Source organism: Lycium ferocissimum, chromosome 8, assembly GCF_029784015.1.
Source record: "Lycium ferocissimum isolate CSIRO_LF1 chromosome 8, AGI_CSIRO_Lferr_CH_V1, whole genome shotgun sequence".
NCBI lineage: Eukaryota > Viridiplantae > Streptophyta > Magnoliopsida > Solanales > Solanaceae > Lycium > Lycium ferocissimum.
The window spans coordinates 32,035,430-32,060,043 of record NC_081349.1 but is presented as its reverse complement, the minus strand read 5'-3'; the positions used below and the strand labels follow the sequence as shown (position 1 = coordinate 32,060,043).

General features: G+C 33.6%; 3 protein-coding genes across 4 annotated transcripts; 1 reads left to right on the top strand and 2 right to left on the bottom strand.

The window, feature by feature from the left end:
• Window positions 1-5,213: 5,213 nt before the first annotated feature.
• Window positions 5,214-8,417, bottom strand: LOC132068053 (UDP-glycosyltransferase 86A1-like). Its single transcript, XM_059461515.1, has 3 exons — window positions 8,279-8,417; window positions 6,384-6,931; window positions 5,214-6,293 (listed from the first exon to the last, which is right to left on the bottom strand). Exons 2-3 carry the CDS (start codon window positions 6,919-6,921, stop codon window positions 5,383-5,385), a joined length of 1,449 nt encoding a protein of 482 aa, XP_059317498.1. The 5' UTR covers window positions 6,922-6,931; window positions 8,279-8,417; the 3' UTR covers window positions 5,214-5,382.
• A 3,638-nt stretch (window positions 8,418-12,055) lies between these two features.
• On the top strand, window positions 12,056-17,226 carry LOC132068051 (protein RESISTANCE TO PHYTOPHTHORA 1, chloroplastic). Its single transcript, XM_059461513.1, has 4 exons — window positions 12,056-12,468; window positions 15,142-15,352; window positions 16,553-16,722; window positions 16,801-17,226. The coding sequence occupies exons 1-4, from the start codon at window positions 12,220-12,222 to the stop codon at window positions 16,825-16,827; spliced, it is 657 nt and encodes a 218-aa protein (XP_059317496.1). The 5' UTR covers window positions 12,056-12,219; the 3' UTR covers window positions 16,828-17,226.
• Window positions 17,227-17,335: 109 nt separating this feature from the next.
• On the bottom strand, window positions 17,336-23,681 carry LOC132068050 (probable serine/threonine-protein kinase PBL25). Of its 2 annotated transcripts, none has more exons than XM_059461512.1 (5): window positions 22,857-23,681; window positions 21,267-21,421; window positions 20,566-20,755; window positions 19,659-20,047; window positions 17,336-18,775 (listed from the first exon to the last, which is right to left on the bottom strand). In XM_059461512.1, exons 1-5 carry the CDS (start codon window positions 22,957-22,959, stop codon window positions 18,155-18,157), a joined length of 1,458 nt encoding a protein of 485 aa, XP_059317495.1. In that variant the 5' UTR covers window positions 22,960-23,681; the 3' UTR covers window positions 17,336-18,154. The 2 variants fall into 2 exon arrangements, with proteins under 2 accessions (XP_059317495.1, XP_059317494.1); XM_059461511.1 differs by having other exon boundaries at window positions 21,267-21,439; window positions 22,857-23,680.
• Between the last annotated feature and the right edge of the window lie 933 nt (window positions 23,682-24,614).

Below are 24,614 nucleotides of genomic sequence, written 5' to 3'. Positions count from 1 at the left end.
AACCTAATATATTTATTTTGAAGTTTCCATAGTTTACGTGACCATAGCACCACAGATCTTTATTGTTCAGATTTTTTTCTTTTTTCTTTTTGTGGTCCCAACTCACAAGATGCTTTTATTTTATGTCTTCTTGAACAATAAATTGGTGGATGTCCTAAACATCCACATGTAAAGTCAGTGGTTAAAGTGTGATTTTAATGGTACTCTGAGTTATCCGCATGTATCCCTGACATCATGGCCTTTGTTGGGCAATTAAGAGCCCTTAAACTTTGGTTCTAATTACAAAAACGTTAACTAATGGAATAAACTGAATAGCAGGGCCAAAATTGTAGTCAAATATCCTTAACAAAATATTGTAATTTAAGATTTCATTAATGTATAGTGTTCTGCTCTAATATAAAAAATGTATATAAAGAATCCTATACAGAAATATAGTTTTTAATATTTTATTATTATTCTTTTTATCGGTGCATATTCTTTTGAGGGTATGAATTAGTTAACCATGTGGCTGGTTATATTATATCAAAAAAACAATGTGAAAAAACCAATCCGAACCGAACATTAAAAAACCAATCTCTCTTGTCTTGTTCGATAAGTTGAATTGGCTTTATATTATGTTGAAAGGATGATGAAAATATTGGCTTTTGACTTGGTTCTTTTCCTCCTCTTTTACCTATACTTTTTAATTTTTTAAATTAAATTCGAACATTAATATAGTTTGATTTTTATACTATTTAGACTAATTTTAATGTGTGCCGCTTAAGACTCGTTTGATTTTTAGAGAGAAATAATTATAATTAGTATTTTAGGCCCTTTTCGTAAATGAAATGAGCACTTAAATTTTTATGGCTAAGTGTGACTATTTTAGGCCATGGATGGAGGGCTTTTGTCTCCTTTGATGATAAAGATAATTAGTTTTGAATTATATGTGTTCTCTAATTCAATGCGAATAAGTAATTTGTTATTGTTATATTTACTTTTGATCTGGTGTTTGCAAGATTATTTTTTGGTTTGACTATACATTTATGTGACTTCTAGAGAATTTTTAATTTCAGAGAATTAAAAGACAAATAAATTAAAAGTATTGAAGTGATATAGGCATGATAGGTCATGAATGGGATATAAATTATTTGTATAATTGACCTTAACTAGTTTAGGATTAAAGCTTAGTCAATTTAAAATATGGATTGAAAGTTTCTAACGTTCATCTCATTTTCATCCGGTCTAAAATAATAAAAGTGAAAAAGTAAGACTAAATATTATACTAAATCAACTCATATAGTATATCATTAATCATTATTGAAAATAATAAAAGGAAAAAGTTGAACTTATTATTTTTATAGTATATCATTAATCAATTGAAAGGAAGTCGAACTTCATTATGAAATAGATATCAAAGACTATAATCTCATATAACAATTCCATGATTGATGTTACATTTCTTTTCTGAATTGTTCAAAAATTACATGTAACGATATATAATTCAACTATTTGAATATTTTTCATAAAAAATGATAAAGTTATAGTGTCTTAGTTCATGTAAGCGTTGTCCTTTTTATACACGTACACGTCTACAATTGATGTAGTCTTGATTTGATATTTTCACATTTAGAGAGATGTGCGAAAACCTTTTTTCTTAGTATTTGCAGTAAAATTATATTTCATAAGTATGAGCAAAATATGCTACTAAAAATTGGAACTTGTTAAAACTTAAAAGTAACCAAGCCTACAGAAGTGGATGAAAGGAATATAGATAGGACCAAGAATAGACAAAATGAGATTAGATTATATCAGACCAAACTACAAATTCCTATTGTCTCACTCATTTTTTATATGAAGAGCTAGACTAAGTACAAAGCTTAATATTAAAGTAATGGGATAAGACACTAGTACTCCTTGAACTTTGGTCAAAGTTAATGCGACACGCAAGTTTTTACTAGGATCCTAATACACACCCCCTCCCCCACAACCCCTAAAAAAGAAAAACTTTTTTTTTGTATTTTTTTTACACCTTATGTGATGACGTGGAAGAGGGTGTGAGAACACCTCCTTCAAGAGCGTGGGAACTTTAAAAAAAAAAAAAGGGCTCTAACCTATATGAAATGGCCACGTGTCAGTTCCAAATCTAATTTTCAAGAGCTCTTCATCCCCATTTTATCACCCATTTTCAAGAGCTCCAAATCTAATTTTTGGTCTCAAGATTCAACAAAAACACAGCTAAATCCGCACCAAGCAAGCTCAAATTTCAACTACAAGTTCACAACAAAATCATCACCAAACCCTAACAATCAATTTGGCTAACAACCAAGAATTTCGACAAACCCATTTTTTTGTTCTTAAAGCTTTTCAAGGTTCAACAATGGTGGATTCGTAATTCTTTCTTCATTTCGAATCTCATCAACAACTAAGGATCTAGAATGAGTTTAACACTATCTCAACTTTAAAACTTTAACAACCTTCGAATATGCTCAACATCTCTAATTCTTTTTCAAGTTCATGCAAAAATAATAACAATTGTCCTTTTCATTTTTCTAAATATAAAATAATATTACCATTACATTTCGAAATTAAAAAGAAAATGAAATAGATTTTTAAAAAATTGTGAAATTACACGTGGCTGCGCTTGTATTTCATTGCCTTACCAAATGTTTGGTTCTCTATGCCACGTTAGCACTTAAGGGGGGTAATATGACTCTAGAAAAGATAAGATGTGTCGCAACAACTTTGGCCAAAATTCAGGCGTGTTAGTGCTTTATCCCTTAAAGTAATTTTAAGAAGTTAGTTTGATATAAGATATCAAGTTAAAATTTAAAATTTGGATAGTTAGATGAGTTTGAATTATTGAATGTTGTAAAATTTATATAAATTAATCTTTCCTGCAAAACGATAGAGTATCAAACATCTTTTGAAATATTTTAGAATAGAATTAAGATGTCCTTTGTAATATATGACTCAGTGTATTTAACCTTTAATTAGTTGAAATGTGTGGTTTTGATCATTTCATGTAGAAAATATGTGATATATGACTATATATAGAATTAGAGTGCCGTCAAATATAAATTAACAATACAAATTTAACATATCATATGTGTTATTAAGTGGTGGAATGTTTTAATAATTACGATAAATTTGTGAATAGTCACAAGCAAAGGGATCAAAAATGTAAAAATCAATCAATTGAAGATTTAATGTGTTTAGTCAGATATCATAAAGACTAAAATTAAAATTTATTAATAATTGAGGGTCCAAAAATGCTATTATTCCTATAAAATATGCATCTTATATAGTACCATAAAAAGAATAATTGCCGACTACTCCCTTCGTCCCAATTTAAGTGCTTTACTTTCGTTTTTGGTATGTCTCATAAAGCGTGTCTCTTTCTATATTTAGTAAGTTTTCCAATTTCAAGACAAGTTTAAGACCACAAGATTTAAAAGACTACAAATATCTTTTATTTAAAACCGCATAATTCAAAAGTCTCTCTTTATTTCTTAAACTTAATGTTTTAGGAGTACTCTCCTTTGTCCCAATTTGTGTGATGCACTTTTCTTTTTAGTCCGTCCCAAAAAGAATGATACATTTTCTTATTTGATAACAAATTAACTTTAAACTTTACCTTTTACGCATAACAAGATGATCTATAACCACACAAGTATCTTTGGCTTGTTTACACCACAAGATTTAAAAATCTTTCTTTATTTCTTAAACTCCGTGTCCAGTCAAAGTGTATCACATAAATTGGGACAGAGGGAGTACTATTATTTTAGTGAACTGTTACTGTTGAAGGAGCAATTGGAAGGAACAAGAAATAAGCTTGCTGAACATTCTGAGTCTTTTGAGGCTTTGTTTATGTGATAGATGTTATCTTATTATAACAAGGTAGTTTGTTCCGATATTTTTTGGTTGTTATAGCGAGATGTTATATAGAACATATAACATAACATGAAAGATCGGTTTAATAGAAAATATGTCTGTTATACTGAAATGTTGTTATAGAAGATGATTGTTGTAGAGAAGTCGGATCAATTTCATGCTAATTTTGTCCATAAGGTTATTGTTGTATTATAGTCAAGCCTTTCTCTTTTGTTGCTATATATTTTGGTTGCCATAGCGAAATGTTGTTATATAAGACATATAGTATAACATAACATCAAAGACTGGTTTCACTAGAAAACATGTTTGTTATTGAAGATTACTGTTATAGAGAGGTCTGAACTCTGGTTATTGTTGTATTGCAGTCAAACCTCTCTATAACAACGTTGTTTCTTCTGATATTTTTTGGCTTCATAGCGAAATGTTGTTATATATAACATATAACATAAAATTGCATAACATCAAAGGTCGATTTCACAGAAAACATTGGCTGTTATTGTGAAATAATGTTATAGAAGATGATTGTTATAGAGAGGTTCTGATCAATTTCATGCTAATTTTGTCCATGAGGTTATGTTATATGGTGAATTAGTGATACACTTATGCAACCAATATACAGTTCTCTATATGATTTCTATTTTATTTGAGCCGATATCTCCGGAAGGTGCAAGTAGCACACACTAAGGATAAAATACGAGAAGGCCACTCGAGATGGTTTGGACATGTTACGCTCGACCTAAATATGCACCATAGGTGTAAAACTATGGTAAGTGAAGGTGTTAAAAGGGGACGGATAGACCTAAAATCACATGTCAGAAAGTTGTCTCGAAAGACCAACAAATCCTTGTATCAATGGTGTATGGTAAGTGAAGTTGTTAAAACAGTACATATAGATACAATTACATCTAAGGAAGTTGTCTCGAAAGACCTGTAAATCCTTGGCCTCAATATTGACTTATGGAGCCAATATGTATTTTGTTTTATTTGAGCTGATATAGCTTTTTCTTTTTTTATTTTTTAATCATGTATACTGTTTAGATTTTCTTATTTATGTAGAAAAGTTGATATTACAGTTAGGTTTATGAAACTGATGAGACAAGAAAGGTTTACAAACATGTTATGATACTTTGACTCGGAGGCGGATGTAGAAGCTAACTTCTTGTGGGTTCATACAAATCCAGTAGTTTTTGCTTGCGGTCTGTTTATGTGCTAAAAATCAAGTAAATAAGTATAAATAATAGATTTCAAACCCAGTAATGGGATGTGGTGGATCTCAAACTCGAATCCATAATGTTCAAATCCTGGATCCGAGTCTGATCTGACTTATTTTGGAATTATAGTTACATGTGAAGAAGGGCGTGATCATTAATATATTTATTCTTGTTCAATCAATCAGTGGACTAAGCTTCAATCCGGAAATAAGTTGGGATCCGTTATATGGATCATATGTAGTATGCATTTCGTTCCAATACAGATATTTTTCTCCTTACCATACTTAAAGTAAGCTGCCTAGTTAATCTTGCCTTTCTGCAGAATTTTGGACTTGAGGTCACAGATTAATTGTTTGAAATTTCTTCCTGAAGATCCGTTTTCGGATAATGCATCGTCGAGCTTCTTCCTTGTTTCCTCCAGATTGATCCTTAATTTATTGGCGTCGGTGATGAAACAGTCGATTTTCCGTGCAATTTCTTGACCTTTGAGGACTCTTCCACTGCAAAGATTATCACCAACTTTCCACTCACTAACCACCAGTTTCCTGTTTGTAAATTGATCAGTGAATATAGGAAAACACAACATTGGAACTTTGCACCAAATACTCTCCAAAACCGAATTCCACCCGCAATGAGTCAAGAATCCTCCTATAGCTTGATGTGAAATTACATCGATTTGGCTACACCACGGCACAACTAATCCCCTGTCTTTTACGTCGTCCTCAAATCTTGATGGCAAAAGATTACTTTCCTCAGACCACGTGATGTCGGGACGAACCACCCAAATAAAACTAACTCTGCTAAGGAGAAGTCCATGAGACATTTCAAGAATATCTTGTCTACTAATATTTGCAAGACTCCCAAATGAAATGTACATAACTGAACCTTTTGGTTTACTGTTTAGCCACTGGATGGGGTCCGATTCCGTCCATAGGTTTGTTGGTACAGTCCTTTGGGTGAAGCCATTTGGGAAAATTGGTCCAAGTGCATAGAATGGTGTCTTCTCTTGTAGTGCTGATATTGTTGAGGACTCCAGCTCTTGTACCGTGTTGCAGATGATAATGTCCGCTTTCCGTGCATCTTCAAGTGACTTGAACATGTACCGGTGCATTATACCCCATGGCTCGGGATCTTGAATGTATGAAGGAAGATCTCCCGGTTCAATAGCCTCAACGCCTGGTATATAATGTATCGTGTCCTCACGATTATCTGTCAAGAATGGAAATTTTTACTCTATTTCAAGAAGATTTAGCTACAAAATCAAGAGGGAGGAGGGGGGGGGGGGTTAAGAAATCACACCTTGAGAGCCAAAGTGACCATTAATTCTTAAGAGGTCCATATGATAGTAACTTGTGAATGCCAGAGCTGGTTCAGTCCACACTGATATGTTAACAAGGTTATATTTCTTAGCAATCTCTGATGGCCAAACATATAAACTGTCAGCTATTAGGCAAGAAACTGGAGGATTATGGTTAGAATTAACAAGATTTCCAACAAGATCATCCACATGTGCTGAGAAAACATGGAACAAGCCTTCCATGAACTGATCGTGGTTTCCTGCTCGATCGAAATTCAGCGGGAAACCATCGGATATCGTTGTGTATCGAACGTCAAGGCCAGAGTTCCGCGCCTCGGAGAAAATGTCGTAATCCAGGGAGCCGTCGGAGATTGATTGAGCTTTCATCAACCTTTGATGAGTTAATTGTGTATTGACAAAAGTTATGGTGATACCCTTTGATGCAAGCTTTATTGCAAGATTGATGAATGGTACAATGTGGCCTTGTAGAGGTACTGGTATCATTATGGCATGAAGCTTTATGTTTTCTTCTGGTTCCATTTTTTTGTGCCTGTAGTAATGGGAAGTTAGTTAGTCCTCAAGCCAATGACATAATTTAAGTTGTATATACTTTTTACAGTATCTGTGAATTTTTGCAGTAACAGCAAGCAACGACGTACACAAAATTCTTCATAAGCGATGGCGGCCTATTATCACAACACGGCTTGTATGTTGGTTTGGATTTGAGCTTTAAAGATTTTGAAGCTTTACTTTTTGTCCCAATTTGATGTTTATTTTGCATAATTTTCAACTGATGCTTCTATAAGATATGTAAATAATACAACAACAACATACCCAGTATAATCCCACAAGTGGGTCTGAGGAGGGTAAAATGTACGCAGACCTTACCTCTACCTTTGTGTGGTAGAGAGGCTGATATATGTAAATACTATATTAAGGAAATATTATTTACACATATTTGGTGAACATTCCTGGTCAAGCGGTGTCGGATGACACCCCTTGTTGAAGAGTGTCTCCACCTTTTTTACCGAGTTACCTAATAGTCATGTTTATCATAGAGATTTACATGTAAATTACCTTAAGAGTGACTGTGTAGATATTTTTTATACTGTCAGTGTATAAAACTTAAGCTCACAATAAATTAGGCTCCAGAAACCAACATGGCCAATAACCTAATTCAAATGATTGGCTTCTTGGATATGGTAAGCATTGGCTTCTTGGATATGGTAAGCTTTCAGGGATAAAAACTAAAAACTACAGAAAAACCAAACATGAACCAGTAGGAAGCCAATCAAGATTTGACATGTTCTGTTTTCCTCATTTCTCCTCCAACTGACTGCTAGATCTCAAGTATGTATTGGTTTAGCCAGAGTGTCTAGAAGTAAATTCAAGTCTAATTCAGCACATAAAATGCTTCAAAGACCAAGAGGATTCAAGATTTGAACTTTATGAATTCGAGTTTGAAATTCTACCACAGCCCAACTGATTTACTGTGTTCAAAATCTATCATTTGTACTTATGTGAACTTTTTAATACGTACAGAATCTAAGCAAAAGCTACTGCATCCAAACCATACATAAAAAAGCCAGTTCACAGTTCACAATAATAATAGAAGGTGACTAATCTGAGCCTATGAACTTGTAACACAGTGCTCAAACCTCCCAACAAACAACCACATACCCAGTGTAATCTCATAAGTGAGGCCTGGAGATGATAGAGTGTAAGCAGACCTTACAAGTTAGAGATGTTGTTTCCGATAGACCCTTGGCTCAAGTAACACAGAAGCAACATCAAAATAACAAGAAAACTAAAGCAGAAAAGACAACAAACATTTCATCTAAGAAATATTTTCTTCTGTGACATAACCTTTCATTTAAGTTCAAGTTTCAGAACTCACCTGTAAGTTCTTTTTAGCTGAGTAAAAATGGATTTTGTGCAGAAATTGTAGTTTCTCAAACAGGTTCTTGGACAGCTAGCTGAAGGTACAAAGGGAGAACGTTGTGGCCTTTATTGCCTATGGGAAAAAGTTGAAGTCATGTCTATGTTTTTTAAAAAAAAATAAAAAATAAAAAATCTCAGTTCTCTAAATTTTTAATTCTTTTTTCTGGCGTGTGCAGTATAAAACAATAGAGCCACTACTGATTCTTTTATAAATAAAATATTGTAATTTAAGATTTCAAAGGTACAGGAATCTACTCTAATATAAAAAGAGAAAAAGAAATACAGAAATATAATTTTTGTAAATATTTTTTTATTAATCTTTTTTTGGTGCATATGGGTGCTTGGGAGTTAACCATGTGGCTAGTTATGTGTAAATCACAAAGTGTTAAGCTTATCTGCAACCCAATTTCTCTTGTTCGATAAGATGAATTGACTTTATAATATTATGTTGAAAGGATGTTGAAAATATTGCCTCTTGACTTGGTTATTTTTCTCCTCTTTTACTTATATTTTTCAATTTTTTTTTGTAATGAAAGTCTATGTTTGAATATGCATTTAAAGATGATATAAAGAGAATTGTTTTTTTCTTGGATATAACCATTTGGCTAATCTAAATTTGCGCCGGGTGAGATTCATAAAAAGAAAAGTGCGCTCCTACGTGGAGGTTTTCCCGTTCCCATAACTCAAATCTGAAACCCCTAATTAAGGATGACTAAATTCCCTCGATTACATTGTCCCATTTTAAGGTAAAGATAGTTAGTTTCTAATTATCTGTGATTATTTGGCTAATCTAAATTTTGATCTCTAATTCAATTCGAATAAGCAATTTGTTATTGTTATATTTACATTTGATATTGTATTTGCAAAAGTATTTTTGGTTGACTTTTAGAGAATTTTTAATTTTGGGGAATTGTCTCAAAAGACAAATAAATTGTTAGTATTAGGGTGATATAGGCATGAGAGGTCATGAATGGGATATAAATTAATTGTATAATTGACCTTGATAGTTTAGGATTAAAGCTTAGTCAATTTAAAATATGGATCGAAAGTTTTCTAATGTTCATCTCAATTTCATCCGGTCTAAAATAATAAAAGTGGAAAAGTAAGACTAAATATTGTACTAAATCAACTCATATATACCATTAATTAATTGAATGGAAGTCGAACTTCATTATTTTACGTGTGAAACACTAATTTTGAAATAGATAATCAAAGGCTATAACCTCATCTAGCAATTCCATGACTGACGTTACTTCTCATTTTGGAATTGTTCAGAAATTAAATCTAATGATATTTTACGATTCAATGAGTTGAATATTTTTTATGAAAAATCTTTTAGTTTATGTAAGCGTCGTCCATTTTACACGTACACGTCTACAATTCCAATTGTCTTGATTTAATATTTTCACATTTAGAGAGATGTGGAAAAACTATATTTTAGTATTTACAAGTAAAACTATATTTCATAAGTATGAGAAAAACATGCTATTAAACATTGGAACTTGTTAAAACCTAAAAGTAACCAAGATGACAAATGTGGATGAAAGTCATTTGGATAGGACCAAGATTAGAAAAAATGAGATTATATTATATCAGACAAAACAACAATTTCCTATTTTCTCACTCATGTTTTATATGAGGAGCTAGACTAAACACAAAGCTTAATATTAAAATCATTATAAGAAGTTAGTTTGATATATGATATTAAGTTTAGAATTTAAAATTAGGATAGTTAGGTGAATTTGAATTATTCAGAGTTGTAAAATTTATAACTAATAATTCCTGCAAAATGATAGAGTATCAAATATCTTTGAAATATATTGGCATAATACATAAACAGACCCTCAAATTTAGTACTCGGTTCACTTTATAAGCAAGTATGCCTACTCCAAAAGTCTGGGTGTGCGCAAATAGACACTTCAACTTGTCTCCACTTTATTGTCGGTGAATATTATAAGCTTACAAAATGATTATCTAACGACACCTCGACTGAAGTGTATAAAGCACACACAAAACAGTTATGTGCCACGTTCGGCATTTGTGTTTACGTGTTCAACTTTATATAAGTTGGGAGTCTTTAATTATTCTTGTGCAGATACAAAGTTGGAGAGCATACTTGCCAGCTGATGCCATGTTTGATGGTCTGTTTATGTATTATGCCAAATATATTTGAATAGAACTAACGCATGTCATATAAATTAAAATTAAGGGGCGAGTGATATATTCGTTATTATTGCATAACGTTATTACCTACTGACCAATGAAGTGAGGTTCAGAATTATGGAATTTTAAGTTAGCATCCTAATATAATAAAAACATTAGTTAATTTCTTCGAGTTATTCTATCTTGTGCTGGCCTGAAATTTTTTGGGTCTAGTTAGCTCATAAGGAAGAGGGCAATTCGCAGGAATGTCCTTATTTTGGGGTGGTTTTTAATTTTTGTCCCTCAAATTGGTGGTCTTTAATTTTTGCCGCCTTATCTGTCTTAGGGTTTGGGGTTCGAACCCCGGCTTAATCAAAATAAAAAAAATCGCAAGGCAGAGTTTTATAGCAAACTTAGGCCTATTGGAGCCAAAGTTAGGCATGCAAACAGAATTTTGCCTGCTTCAGGCAGAGTTTCAAACTCCACTTTAAGGTAGAGTTTTAAGGCAGAATTTTTGCCTTGCGAATTCAAGTTCTACCTGACATTTTTTTTTAAATTTTTTGATTAAGCGGAAATTCAAATCCTAAACCTAAGAGTGTTAGGCAAAGAACAAAAATTAAAGACCGATAATTTGAGGGATAAAAATTAAAGACCAGTGCATTTGAAGGACACTGCGCACAAAAAAAATGTAATGAAGAGTCACCTTTTTTTTGACTTTTAACAAATTTGACCACTCGGCCAAAATAATTATGACCATTAGCTAAATGTACAAAAATATATATACTAGTATAAAATAGGGATAATAATATATTTGGTCCATAAGATATTCTAAATTATGCTTTTAGTCTTTGTGATAAATGACTTAGCATATTTGATATTAAATCAATTAAAATGTGTATTCATATGTGATATATGACTATATATAGAATTATAGCACTGAAAAATATAAATTAATAATACAAATTTAACATGCTACGTGAGTAATTAAGTGGTGGAGTTGTAAATAGTTAGGCTCAAGACCACCGTTACCATTTTTGGTCATATATGTCATTATTCACTGACAGAACTCTACTACTGTCATATGTTGACACGTGGCGTTATCTAAACCCTTCATTTTACGAGTGACATATTTGAGTCATTTCGTTAAGTCCAGTGGCATATTTGATTGGATTATGAATCTAAGAATTAGAAAAAGAACTGGAAAGTAACTCAAAGATGCCATTGAACATAATGAAATGGCTCATCATATATGTCACACAGTGGCGGAGTCAGGATTTAACAAAGGGGGTTCAAAAATATAAAGAAGCAGAAAAATGAAGAAGCCAAGGGAGTTCAACGTCTACTATATATACATAAAAATAATTTTCACCTTATATATACAATGTAATTTTTCGCCGAAGGATATTAGTGATAATGTCACGTGTCAAGATATGATAATAATAGAGTTATGTTAGTAAGTAATGACATATATGATTCAACATGACGATAACATATTTGAGTCAAACTATTAATGAGCGGCATAAATAAACCTTTTCTCACAGTTTCATTGCATATTTGAGGGTCATTTGGAGCCACAAACTAAAATTGACACTCTTCTCTTTTATCCTTCACATATTTCAACATTTTCTTGATATGTACACCTCTGTACTTTCACGAAAAAAAGAAAAAAAACCAACTTCTATACAATGTTGTAGCTGTACATAAGACTGAAAACCCCCCAACAAATTTGTAGCAAAAAAAAAAAAAAATCCAAAGATGAATTTATCTACAATGTCAGCATCAGTTTTAAACTGTCAAATTTTGAAATTTATCCAACCCCACAAAATGGGGTTCTTGAAATCTCCATTGATTAGTGGAAAAAGTTGCAAATTTTGTGTTTTTGCAAGTTCAAATGAGTTGGATAAACAAATAGTTGAAAACCCAAAAGAGGAAATACAAGAAAAGACTAATGGGGAAAATTCTACTGGTCCTAGTGCTGTTCTTGATAATAAGGATCTTAAAAAGGTAAGATTTTTATGTATTGTTTAATCAATTTTGTCCAATTTTTCATATGCTTAGTTTCATTATTAATTGGTTTTGCTGTTCTTGATTATAGGAACTCAAAAAGGTTATATTTTTATGTATTGTTTACTCAGTTTTATCCATTTTTCATATGCTTAGTTTCATTATTAGTATAAGGAACTCAAAAAGGTGATATGTTTATGTATTCTTTACTCAGTTTTATCCAACTTTATATGCTTAGTTTCATCATTAACTGTGTCTTGCTGTTGTTGATAATAAAGAACACAAAAAGGTGAGATTTTTATTCATTCTTTGCTCAGTTTTATCCATTTTTTTTATGGGCAAGTTACACATTTGGCCGGTCGGCCAAAAATAATTACATTCGCTTGCCAAATATACAAAATAAAAACACTATTATGTATGAAAAATGTAAATTATACATTGATATACAAAAAATATACATCTGTTGGCTATTAGTTTGGTGAGCGGCTATTTATGTCAGTTTTTCTCTTTTTTCTCGATATGCTTAAATTCATCACTAGTTGGGTTTTGCTGTTCTTGATAACAAGGAACTCAAAAAGGTGAGATTTTTATGTTTTTTCTGCTTAGTTTTATCCATTTTTTCATATGCTTAGATTCATCATTAGTTGAGTTTTGCTGTTCTTGATAATAAGGAGCTCAAAAAGTTGAGGTTTTTGTTCATTCTTTACTCAGCTTCATGACTTTATCCAATTTTTGATATAGCTAGTAGGTGTTTGGAGATGAATTGAGTGATAGTTTAAAAAAGTATTATTTAAATTTAGGTTGAAGAAGGGTATTTGGAAGTTGAAGTTGTGTTTGGACATGCATTTCACTTCGAAAAATGGGTTCTTGAAATCTCCATCAATTAGTGGAAAAAGTTGCAGATTTTGTGTTTGTGCAAGTTCAAATGAGTTGGATAAACAAGTAGGTGAAAACCCAAAAGAGGAAATACAAGAAAAGAGTAAGGGGGTTATGATTAACAGTGAGGAAGAAGAAAGAATAGATGAAAATTCTACTTCTAATGGTCCTAGTTCTGTTCCTGATAATAAGGAACTCAAAAAGGTGAAATTTTTATGTATAATTTGCTCAGTTTTATCCAATTTTTTATTGGCAGGTTACACATTTGGCCGGTCGGCGAAAATAATTACATTCACTAGCCAAATATACAAAAAAATAATACACTTTTATGTATCAAAAATGTATATTATACATTGATATACAAAAAATATACACTTTTAAGTATCAAGAATGTATATTATACATTGATATACGAAAAAAAAAAAAATTGCTGGCTATTACTTTGGTGAGCGGCTAGTTATGTCATTTTCTCATTTCTCTATATGCTTAGATTCATCATTAGTTGGCTTTTGATGTTCTTGATATAAGGAGCTAAAAAAGGTGAGATTTTTATGTATTGTTTACTCAGTTTTATCCATTTTTCGTATGCTTAGTTTCATTATTAGTTGGGTTTTGATGTTCTTGATAATAAGGAGCTAAAAAAGGTGAGATTTTTATATATTGTTTACGCAGTTTTATCCATTTTTCATATGCTTAGTTTCATTATTAGTTGGATTTTGCTGTTCTTGATAATAAGGAACTCAAAAAGGTGATATTTTTATGTATTGTTTACTCAGTTTTATCCAATTTTTGATATGCTTAGTTTCATCATTCCCAAGTTGTTATATTAATTGGGTTTGCATCTATGTTACTCGGACTCTTCAAAAATATAGACGGGTGTGTCGGATTCTCCAAAAGTAGTGTATTTTGGAGGATCCGACATGGGTACGACAACATTTTTGGAGAGTTCGAGCAACTTAGGTTTGCAGTGCTTGTGTTTTGTCTACTTATTAGAAAGTTCCGATCCATTTTGTTGTCATGTTTACTAGAAATAATTCGTCCACAATATTCGTCATATTAGAAAATAAAGAAAGAATTAGTTTTTTTTTTCCGACCTTTATCCTTACTCTAATAAATGCGGGGAGAGATTAATGTGGTGAAAGGAAGAGTGGCATTAACTGAAAACAAAGAATAATAAGGGTAATTTAATCAAATTATCTTTTTAATTAATGTTTTCCTAAGGGGCGTGCAAAGGACAAACATGACAAGGAAAATGGACCGGAGGGAGTATAAGTTTAGTCATAGCACCAAAACAGTGCTAATATTACATAAGCATTACAAAAAAGCATTACTTCAGAGGTGAAAGGAGCTAATGAAACTTTACAAGCATGACCCTTTTATAGTCTAACTGCGTATGGGTGAACATTGTAAAACACTGCCGATCTTGAATCAAGATAAGGAGAATGCTTGAAGTAAGTTTGCAGCCTGCGTGAAATAGTCTAATTATAAGGAATCCTTTGAAAGATACAGAGCTAGCTTTTGGAGTCGAGTTAGTCCCAAGGTCCATTTCTTAATAACTAGAATTAGCACAAAAGAGAGGTCCAATAGTATGAAAAATTGTTGATTATGCACGAGTTTTCATCATTGAGGACGTTAGAAATGATCCATTTGGTAATTCTCTAAAAAGTTCTAAAAGACTTTTCTAAACTTAGCTGCTAAATTTGCAACTTGAAATTTTCTTTTTAATATTTATGTATACATTGACAAATATAATTTGACTAATTATATGTGTATTAACTTCAAAATACTCTGTACCAGGCTGTTCTAAAGACTGCTTCAACGTTTGCACCGAGGGCTTCCACTGCTACGAAAAACCCTGCTAAACCGGGAACTGTTTTATACACTGTTTTTGAAGTGCAAGCCTATGCTTCATTGTTGTTAGGTGGAGCTCTCTCCTTCAATCTCATATTCCCCTCAAACGAACCGGACATCTGGAGACTAATGGGAATGTGGTCCATATGGATGTTTAGTAAGTAATACCCCCTCCGTTTCAATTTGTTTGTCTTACTTTCCTTTTTATTCTACTTAAAAAAGAATACCTCTTTCTATATTTAGTAACTCTTTATCGTTACTAAATATATAAAGAATACCTCTTTTTACCCCCCGTTCTGCGGGTTCCCATGTCATCAAAACAATATTTAGTAACTCTTTACACCCAAAATGCTACATGACATATTTAAGACCACAAGAGTTAAGGGCATTTTGGTACATTATACACATCTTTAGTTTAAGACCACAAGATTCAAAAGTCTTCGTTAGTTTTTTTAAACTTCGTGCCCAGTCAAACTAAGACACATAAATTGAAAATGAGGGAGTAGTACAAATAAGAATATTGCTCCATTAGTGATTTGAAGTTACTTTTATGAAGTAGATATGTATGGTTCATCTTTCCGTTAATTCAATTCGTTCTCCTTCACTATTCTCTCAACCGGAGGACTATTATTTGGAGTTCCATTTGCAGCTTTAATTGGTCGCTATTTGAAATCTGATGTTACTTCAGTCAGATTGTTTTCTCAAATGTCTGTTCATGCCTCATCATGGAAGTCAAAAAAGTAATTTTCTAAAGGATATATTATTTTCATATTTTAGATACAATTTTCCTCAATATGATATCTTATATTCATGAGATCCATTGTGATTTGAGTTGCTATGTAAACAGTGTTCAACATTTTTTTTGTTATTACAAACTCCAGTCTCGATTGTAAATGCAAAGTGAACTCTAGCATAAAAAGGTATATGTTTTTGTAATGTAATTCATATTAATGATCAACTAAGGACTATAATTTGTAAAGGGCAGCCCAGTGAACAAAGCATCCAGCGTTAGCAGATTCCGGGAAGGGCTGCATCCCAAGGGGTGTGATGTAGACAACCTAACCTAATGCAAGCATTAGTGGCTGCTTCCACGGCTCGAACCTATGAGCTATAGGTCACACAGAGACAACTTTTATCATGGCTCCAAGGCTCCCTTTCAAGGACTTTAATTTGTAATTAATATATTTTCTATCTCCCCAAGATATTAAATTTTTGACTCTATAAATGCGTTTAAAATATAAATATCCTTTAAAAAATATATACCTTTGTAGGTGTCAAAAGTTAATTTATACCCTTACTGCTATTCCCTTAATTTAGCTGTAGATCTGAACTAAAATGTTAACTTCTATTATTGCAGCTATTCCTTCCCTTCGGGCTCGAGACTGCTCGAAGAATGAGAAAGAAGCTCTCAATTATCTTTTTCTCCTTGTTCCTTTGATTAATGTTATAATCCCGTTCTTCTTGAAGTCATTTGCTGTCGTTTGGTCAGCGGATACTGTAGCATTTCTTGGGATGTACGCATGGAAGGTATTTATGTTTTCCAACAATACACACATTGAGAATTGTTTATATTATTCTCTCTATTAACATACTTCTTTCGTGCAGCTCGGATGGCTACAGAAAGAGCAATAACAAAAGAAGTGAAGGATCAGTGTTGCTCGTGTAGCTGCAAATAAGTAGCTTGTTCAGCTGATATAATCTCAACTATAGCTGCTTATGGTTCACGTCAAGGCTACTATATCATGATCCGTTTGAAAAATGAAAACATCTAGAAGCACAATAAGAGTATCCCGGATCAAGTTGCCTTGCTTTTCAGCTAGTTGGAGTTATGAGTTTACTGGTAACAGAGTAGATATTCATTTCCTTTTAATTTCATGTGCTCTGTGTATTTTGTCACTCTTAAGAAAGTACAACACGTTCTCTATCCTTCTTTGTACCGACGATAAATTACCGTTAAAAAAGTACATGTACTTTCCCTCCTTTTATGTACAGACAATAGATTGTGAAGATGAATTTTTGAAGCCCTAAAAATACTTCTGCGAAATGACTCTTTTATGCTTACATTGAAATGAACTGCTTTAGCTTGAAGTAAAAACATAATCAGATAGAATTCATTTTCTTAATGACATTTTATATACTATGTAGGTCATCTTAAAATGTTCTTTGTATATCTCTTCTTGCGTAAATGAAAAATCAAATCTTGAAACTACTAGTATTATAAACTTATTAGCTTCTTTGATGCAGCTTAAAACTACTACTATAGTACACTTACTAGCTTATTCAAGCCATAATAATATATTGGTACGGGGGCTGGGCCCGTACCGGTCCGGTCTGGGATTTTAGCGGGCCAGGCACCCCTCTACCCCTTATCCTATCCCCCTTACCTGCACGTGGGACCAGAACCGGGTTGGGGCGGGATGCAATTGGGACAGCCCGGCCCACTAGACAGCTTGTGGCTTATTGGCCTGAGATCTCCGCACACAAGCTGCTATATTTTATATTGAAACAACTTACTCAAAAAGCTTATTGCTTATAGCCAAAAATGTAAAAATTAAGTTTGTCAAAATGGAAATATGAAATATGAAAAAGGTTAATTACAGGGTACAGTTACATGTTTTTCTTCTATATACTCTGGAATGATTTGAACCATTACTTTGATGTTCTGATTCCTCCTTGCGATGTGAGTTGAATATGAACCAAAACTTCCATAATTAGAATTTAAGCTGCTTGTTGCCTTAACAAGATCAATAATTACATTAGCCCATGTTTGTTTTTACTTCTGCAATTTGTACTAGTACCTGTTCCCTTGGATCTTTTTGTTTGGTGCTCAACCCAACTTTTCTATATGTGACTTAACTTTGAATCCGTGCTGTTTTTGCAACCATCATTGACATTGTTGCCCGTTAAATTCATTACTTGCATTCTTTTCATGGTTCCTTGTGATATTACTGTTGGATGTTCAGTTACTTGAACTTGTAGTGCGGGAATTTACCTTGCTTTTATGCCTCGAACGCGAACCAAATTTTCTAGATTTTGTTGTGACGTCTCCACGTTCATCATCTCCACTGTCGTCCTCATATTCTGAAGATCCCGATGCACTTCCATATCCAAACTCTGAGCTTCCTTTATCATCCTCTCGACTTCTACGAACTTTTTGAGACTGTCGTTTGCTGCTAGCTTTTTGAGAGCGTTCTTTGTCACGGGGGGCTTTTTCGTCATTTTGTTCGTCACTCTCACTGTATTCATCCTCATCATCGGAATAATCTTCTGAATCACCTTGGTCCCCATTTTCTGAACCTTCTTGATCTTCGTTATTCGGACTCGACTTTTCAATATTTGATGTCGGGGTCGGAGTCGGAGCTGGAGGTGAACTAGGCATAGGGTCATCTGGGCTGGGCATTGTAAGAAAACTAAGAGCAGCCACAACATCACCAATCAAAGGACGAACCATTGGTTCGTCTTGAAGGCACATTGCTGTAACCCCAACTGCTTGATTTAAACTTTTGACAGGAAACTTCTTTCCGAGACGCGGATCTGCTAATTCAGGGAACCTCTTTGGATCCTTGAAATAGGGTTGTGCCTATTAAAATCCACATACATTTGGTGACCAGTTAGAACTGTACTCAAATTTCCTTTAGTTTTTAGTCAAAATGAAACACAAGAACTTTGAGATTAAAGGGCAGCACAGTGCATGAAGCGTCCACATTCACGCAAGGTCCGGGGAAGGGCCACAAGGGGGTGTAATGTAAGTAGCTTACCCTGACACAAGCATCAGTGGGCGTTTCCACGGCTCAAACCGATGACCTATAGGTCACATGGAGACGACATCACCGTTGCTCACAGGCTCTATTTCCGAGAAAATGACAAAAATGGTCCCTTATGTTTGGGAGTAAGTTCAAAATAGTCCCTAAAGTATGCTCTAAACAGTTTTGGTCCTTTAAGTTTGCCAAAAGTTAACGCTTTTGGTCTCAGTCAAATATTTTAACAAACTCCATCTATCAGATTTGATGGAAACTATGAAAAAAGAAGAATTTAGCGGGAACTCACAGTTGGAGGGACATTTTTTGAAGTTTCTGCTATTTTTTGTATCTTTCTAGAGTCCGTTGCAGTTTTTGATGTGCAATTTCTACTATTTTTGTCTACTTTTTGGTGTCTAGTACAGCTTTTTGTGTTGCAATTTCTAGGATTTGATGGAACTTTTCGAGTGATCTTGATTAAATCTTTTTTCCCACAGTTTCCGTCAAATCTAATCGACGTAGTTTGTTAAATATTATTTGACGGAGATCAAAAGTGTTTAACTTTTGACAAACTTAAAGGACCAAAACTGTTCAGAGCATACTTTGGGGACTATTTTGAACATACTCCCAAACATAAGGGACCATTTTTGTCATTTTCTCCTCCCCTTCACAAGAACTTTGAGATTAAAAATAAATAAATTCTTGTGATAGAATGAGAATACTCACCCAAGCAACTAAGTTTTGCTCATCTGTTGGCCTCGTACTATCCACCGCTCGACGCCCCGTTATAAGTTCAAGCAAAACAACTCCAAAACAATATACATCTGACTTCGAAGAGAGTTCACCGGCTCTTTCAAACTCTGGGGCGCAATAACCAGTTCCCATCATCATTGGCGACATGTTTGACTTACTCCCTCCACCTGCTAGCTTAGCAAGACCGTAATCTGAAAGTCTAGGATTAAAATCTTTATCCAATAGAATGTTTGTGCCTTTCAAATCGCGATAAATTATTGGCGGGTTGGCCTTTTCGTGTAGATACTCAAGTCCGTTAGCAGCACCTAAAGCTATCTTCATTCTGGATAGCCAATCTAGTGGCTTTTTATCCTCTTTGATATCTGGTATGTAACAGAACTAGTTAGTACAGAATCAAGAAAGTTTATGACAACATGAAAGGGGAAGAGTAGGGCGGGCTTATGTGCATAAACTCAATTTGCTCGGACTCTTCAAAAATATCAATGGGTGCATGTCAGATCCTCCACAGGTATAGTCAGACCTCTCTATAACAGTTATCCTCTATAATAACATTTCACCATAACAACATGTTTTCTGTGGAACCGATCTTTCATGTTATGTTATAATATAATGTTGCTCGGACTCTTCAAAAATGTTGACGTGTGCATGTCGGATCCTCCAAAAGTAGTGCATTTTGGGAGGATCCAACACAGGTTCGGCAACATTTTTGGAGAGTCCGAGCAACATAGTTCTCTATAACAGCATTTCGCTATAGCAGACAAAAACTATCCAGACAAACGATGCCGTTATAGAGAGGTTTGACTTAGTTCATTTTTGGAGGATCTGACACGAATGTGACAACATTTTTAGCAAGTCTGAGCAACATAGCTGATAAACTTACCAAGGAGATGATCCTCAAGGCAACCCCTTGGCATGTATTCAAAGACCAAAATCCTCTGATCACCATCAGCACAATATCCAATGAGATTGACTAAATTTGGGTGCTTCAGGAGAGTCAACTTTTTGACCTCAACAAGAAACTCATGGTTTCCTTGTGTACCGCTCCTGTCTAGTTGCTTCACTGCCACAACCTATACAGGTACAAACCAAACATCAAGACTGAAATCTTACTTCAACCTAATACATGTGGACATCAATAAATGGTGTGTTCGGTATGTCGGAATTCAGTTCTCGGGAAATATTTTCTGAAAATGACTTAATTTTTGTAAATATTTTCCGGTGTTTGGATGGAGAGTGAGAAATCTTTTTCAAAAAAATTATTGAGTATAGCTTAATAATCTTCGCAAACTAGATAGTATTTTCATGAAATTTTTGAATATTATAGATTGACAGTAATGTCTACGTTATAGTTAGAACGGTCATTTGAAGTTAAGAGTTTAGGATAATTGTAAAGTGAGAGAAGTCATTTTTCCCTTTTTGGTGAAAATGTTTTCTGGCAACCAAACACCAGAAAGTGACTTAGTTTGTGAGAAACATTTTGCAGGGAACATTTTCCATAATACCAAACACACCTAAAAAGATCCTCATTCATCAGGTTAGAATCACAACAAAGCTGAAAGAGAAAATTTAAGGTAATTTTACCTCTCCACCTTGAAGTGTTCCCTTGAACACTCTTCCAAATCCACCTTCACCTATCAGGCATTCTTGCTTGAAATTCTTTGTTGCACTGGCGAGCTCACGGAATGTGTAAGTCTTGGCATTGCTATCCCCATTTTCAGCAGGGTGAACTGTGTCGCCTTTGTGAAATGGTTCAGCTGGTCGGTTAATCCAAAATGCATTGAGAAAGTGAATATAAAGCCTACAAATGTGCAAGGAAAACTACACAAGGCATGCTTGTAGCAGCACACCATCTTGCCTAGTTAGGAAAGTCAATGTTGCTTGGTCTCTTCAAAAGTGCTTCCAAGTGCGTATTTGATCCTCCAAAAGTAGTGCATTTTTGGATGATCCGACACGGGTGCAACAACATTTTTGGAAAGTCGGAACAACATAGAGGAAAGTAGAGAAATGATGACATGCGTTGGCAAGGCAGAAGAGCTACCATAACAGTGATAGAAATATCCTTTTGTATTTACCTTTTTACTGCTTGTGCATGATAACATGTTTCTTTTGAATTCTCCAGTTGCTGGAATAGTTGAGCATGAGCATATTTTGTCACTTGTTCATAACCATCTATTATTTCTTTTATATCTATCTGGTGACTAGTTCTGCATGTTGAAATATTTCTTCTGCTGAATTCTCTAATTGCTAGAATGCTTGGTGCATGAGCCAAAGGGGGCAATTGGTGCACTAAGTTCACACTATGTGCCAGACCACATTAGGTCTTATATACGCAACCTTAATTACCTTGCACTTCTGCAAGAAATTGGTTTCACGGCTTGAACTCGTGACCTCTTGGTCACACGACAACAACTTTTACTGTTGGTGCATAAGCATATTTACTCAAAAGGGGGTTTTTCCTAATCAAATCTTGCCTCCATGCCCAGATTGTCTAAAAATATTGGCTTTCTACACTGCATTAGTATATTGTGATCTGTGAATGGTTAGGGTGATGCTGTTGTCCTTTCTTCCAAATTTATGAATGGAAAAAGTCCTAAACGGAGGCAAAAACACTAGGTGATTTCTCCCTATCTGTTGAAGTCTTGGTGGACACAATTACCCGGTACCTGTGTTAGTGGGATGTAGCAGGTACTCGGAAATTAGTCGAGGTGTACGCAAGCTGGCCCGAAGATCACGGTTATAAACAAAAAAGGCTTAAGAGAACCTTTAACTTATTTTCATTTTAATGCCACTGTACTAGAATTGTAACTCAGGGATAACTTTGAAAATTAATTTACCTGCTAAGTTCTAGCTCTTTTCTGAATTTCTATGTTTCTTTCAAGAAAATGCTGCGGATGAAACACCTAGAATGTTGCAAGCTTTCATATCTTTCGTATCTGGTTTGATGGCATACCATTCAAATTCCTTTTTCATTCTTGTCAATACACAAGAAAAATTGTTGTAGAAGACAGATTTTTTACATGTAAAAAACAAAAAAATGGTAGGGAAACTAAAAAGGAACATCAAATTATATACATGTTACATAAAATAACACAACCATATGAACAATTCAATTTTCTTTAAATTTCAAAGATCTATAAGAAGAATTCAAGTGATGATGTTAAAAGATCATACCGGGATTTGGTGGGGTGGTTGAGATTTCTTCTTTAGGACGAGCAACCGGTACCTCCTCAGGAGGCGATTCAGCTTTTTTCTTAAAGCAAGGGAGGCAACTCATGTTCTTGATCCTCTCAAGAGATCAAAAAAAAAAAAAATCCGCAACCCCTCAAGAAAAAACAAATTAAAGAAAAAAATATATGAATTAATATGAATTGTGTATTTTTACAAAAGGAGCTCAAATGAAACAAAAAAAGTCTACAAGAAAAAAATATTATTATTTCTTCACGTTGTTGTTCCTCTCAAGATTCCAAAAAAAATGCTTAAAATTAAAAATGCATGCATTCATGATCATCACGTTGCAAAGCTTTAGGTTAGAAAATGGAAATAAAAATTAATTAGGAGTAGGAGGAGGAAAAGGGGTCAGCAATGGCCTTTTCCTCTCATCCTCCCCCAGTTCTGGTTCAAGAAAGGGTCAACGTAAAGATATTATTTCGATAAAATTTCTATAGTTTTTCTTTATGTGAACGGGTCTTGTAAAAAAATAGAATTTCATATTGAGCTCCAGGGTACAATAGTTTTATTGTTTTTGTTTTTTTGGATGAGATGGTTACTTAGATGGGAGGGGAGGGTCTCTTCCTAGAGGTTGAGGAGGTGTTAGAAATTGTAGGAAAACAAAATCACTTGGAGGGGAGGCAGGGAAAAACTTTTTTTTCTTTTTTACTATTTTGCTTTTTTGGTTTATTTTTTTTTCTCCCCTTTTCTTGGAGGGTGGGGGTTGTAGAACATTTTTGCTATAGAAAATTGGGTTATTTTCGAAAATGTACAACGTTTGAAAATATTTACATTATACAATACTCTCACATTAAAATCTTAGAGGAAAACAGCTATGTAAATGGTGATATCTTTACACATGTATCTACGTATATACTGAAAATGCTAACTTAACTACGCAAAAAATAAGTAATTTATACTAAATTATTTTCAATTAAATAGATATTGATGTTATACAAAACGTCAATTTAACACTACATAATATATATACATGGGAAAATATTTACGAAAATAAGGTTATTTCTTTCTTCATATATTTTTCGTTTTTTTAGTAAGTAGACACCCTTTTTGAACTAAAAAATAAAGGCAAGTGTAATTTTATTTATTTTTTATGAACGTTCAGGGAGCATTATACATCATTATACTTGTAAGGGAAAAGATATATACGCAAAATAATGTATCAACCTTGAATATTGTATAAAGTGTATAAAAGGTAGTTTATATACAAATATGGGCTAAATGGGGTGTTTATACACACAAAGCGAGATATACACATTTTTTATACCATTCTCATGTATAAAATTTTGAGCGTAATGGCGTAAATATTTTCAAAAATAAAGATAGAGCATAATTTTCCTGAAATATTCATGATCTCACATTATTAATCTTAGAGGAAAACAGCTATGTAAATGGTGATATCTTGTAATGAAGCACGTGTGTATGTATCTACGTATATACTGTATACATACAAGCTATTTTTCAGAATTGGTATCTACGTTTACTACGTATATACATACAAGCTATTTTTCAGAATTGGAATTGACAATTGTTTGTTATGTTATACAAAACGAAAAGCAACTTATCAATTTAACATGCTCTCATAACGTATTCCTTCTTGTCATTTAAATTTTCTGTCTTAATCGATAAAAGGAAAAGAATTCACAATGGACTTCTAATAGAGGTTGAAAAGAACAATATACTTTGAAATTTTTTAAACAGTTG

Excerpts from the sequence above, each read along its gene's own strand:
- LOC132068053 (XM_059461515.1), bottom strand. The coding sequence starts at position 6,921 with ATGGAACCAGAAGAAAACATAAAGCTTCATGCCATAATGATACCAGTA. Across the intron at positions 6,294-6,383 it reads TGGTCACTTTGGCTCTCAAG|ATAATCGTGAGGACACGATA; the intron begins GTGTGATTTCTT and ends CATTCTTGACAG.
- LOC132068050 (XM_059461511.1), bottom strand. The coding sequence starts at position 22,959 with ATGAGTTGCCTCCCTTGCTTTAAGAAAAAAGCTGAATCGCCTCCTGAG. Across the intron at positions 20,756-21,266 it reads GAACACTTCAAGGTGGAGAG|GTTGTGGCAGTGAAGCAACT; the intron begins GTAAAATTACCT and ends GTACCTGTATAG. Across the intron at positions 18,776-19,658 it reads AGCAAAACTTAGTTGCTTGG|GCACAACCCTATTTCAAGGA; the intron begins GTGAGTATTCTC and ends GGATTTTAATAG.
- LOC132068051 (XM_059461513.1), top strand. The coding sequence starts at position 12,220 with ATGAATTTATCTACAATGTCAGCATCAGTTTTAAACTGTCAAATTTTG. Across the intron at positions 15,353-16,552 it reads GTGGTCCATATGGATGTTTA|CTATTCCTTCCCTTCGGGCT; the intron begins GTAAGTAATACC and ends CTATTATTGCAG. Across the intron at positions 16,723-16,800 it reads TTGGGATGTACGCATGGAAG|CTCGGATGGCTACAGAAAGA; the intron begins GTATTTATGTTT and ends TCTTTCGTGCAG.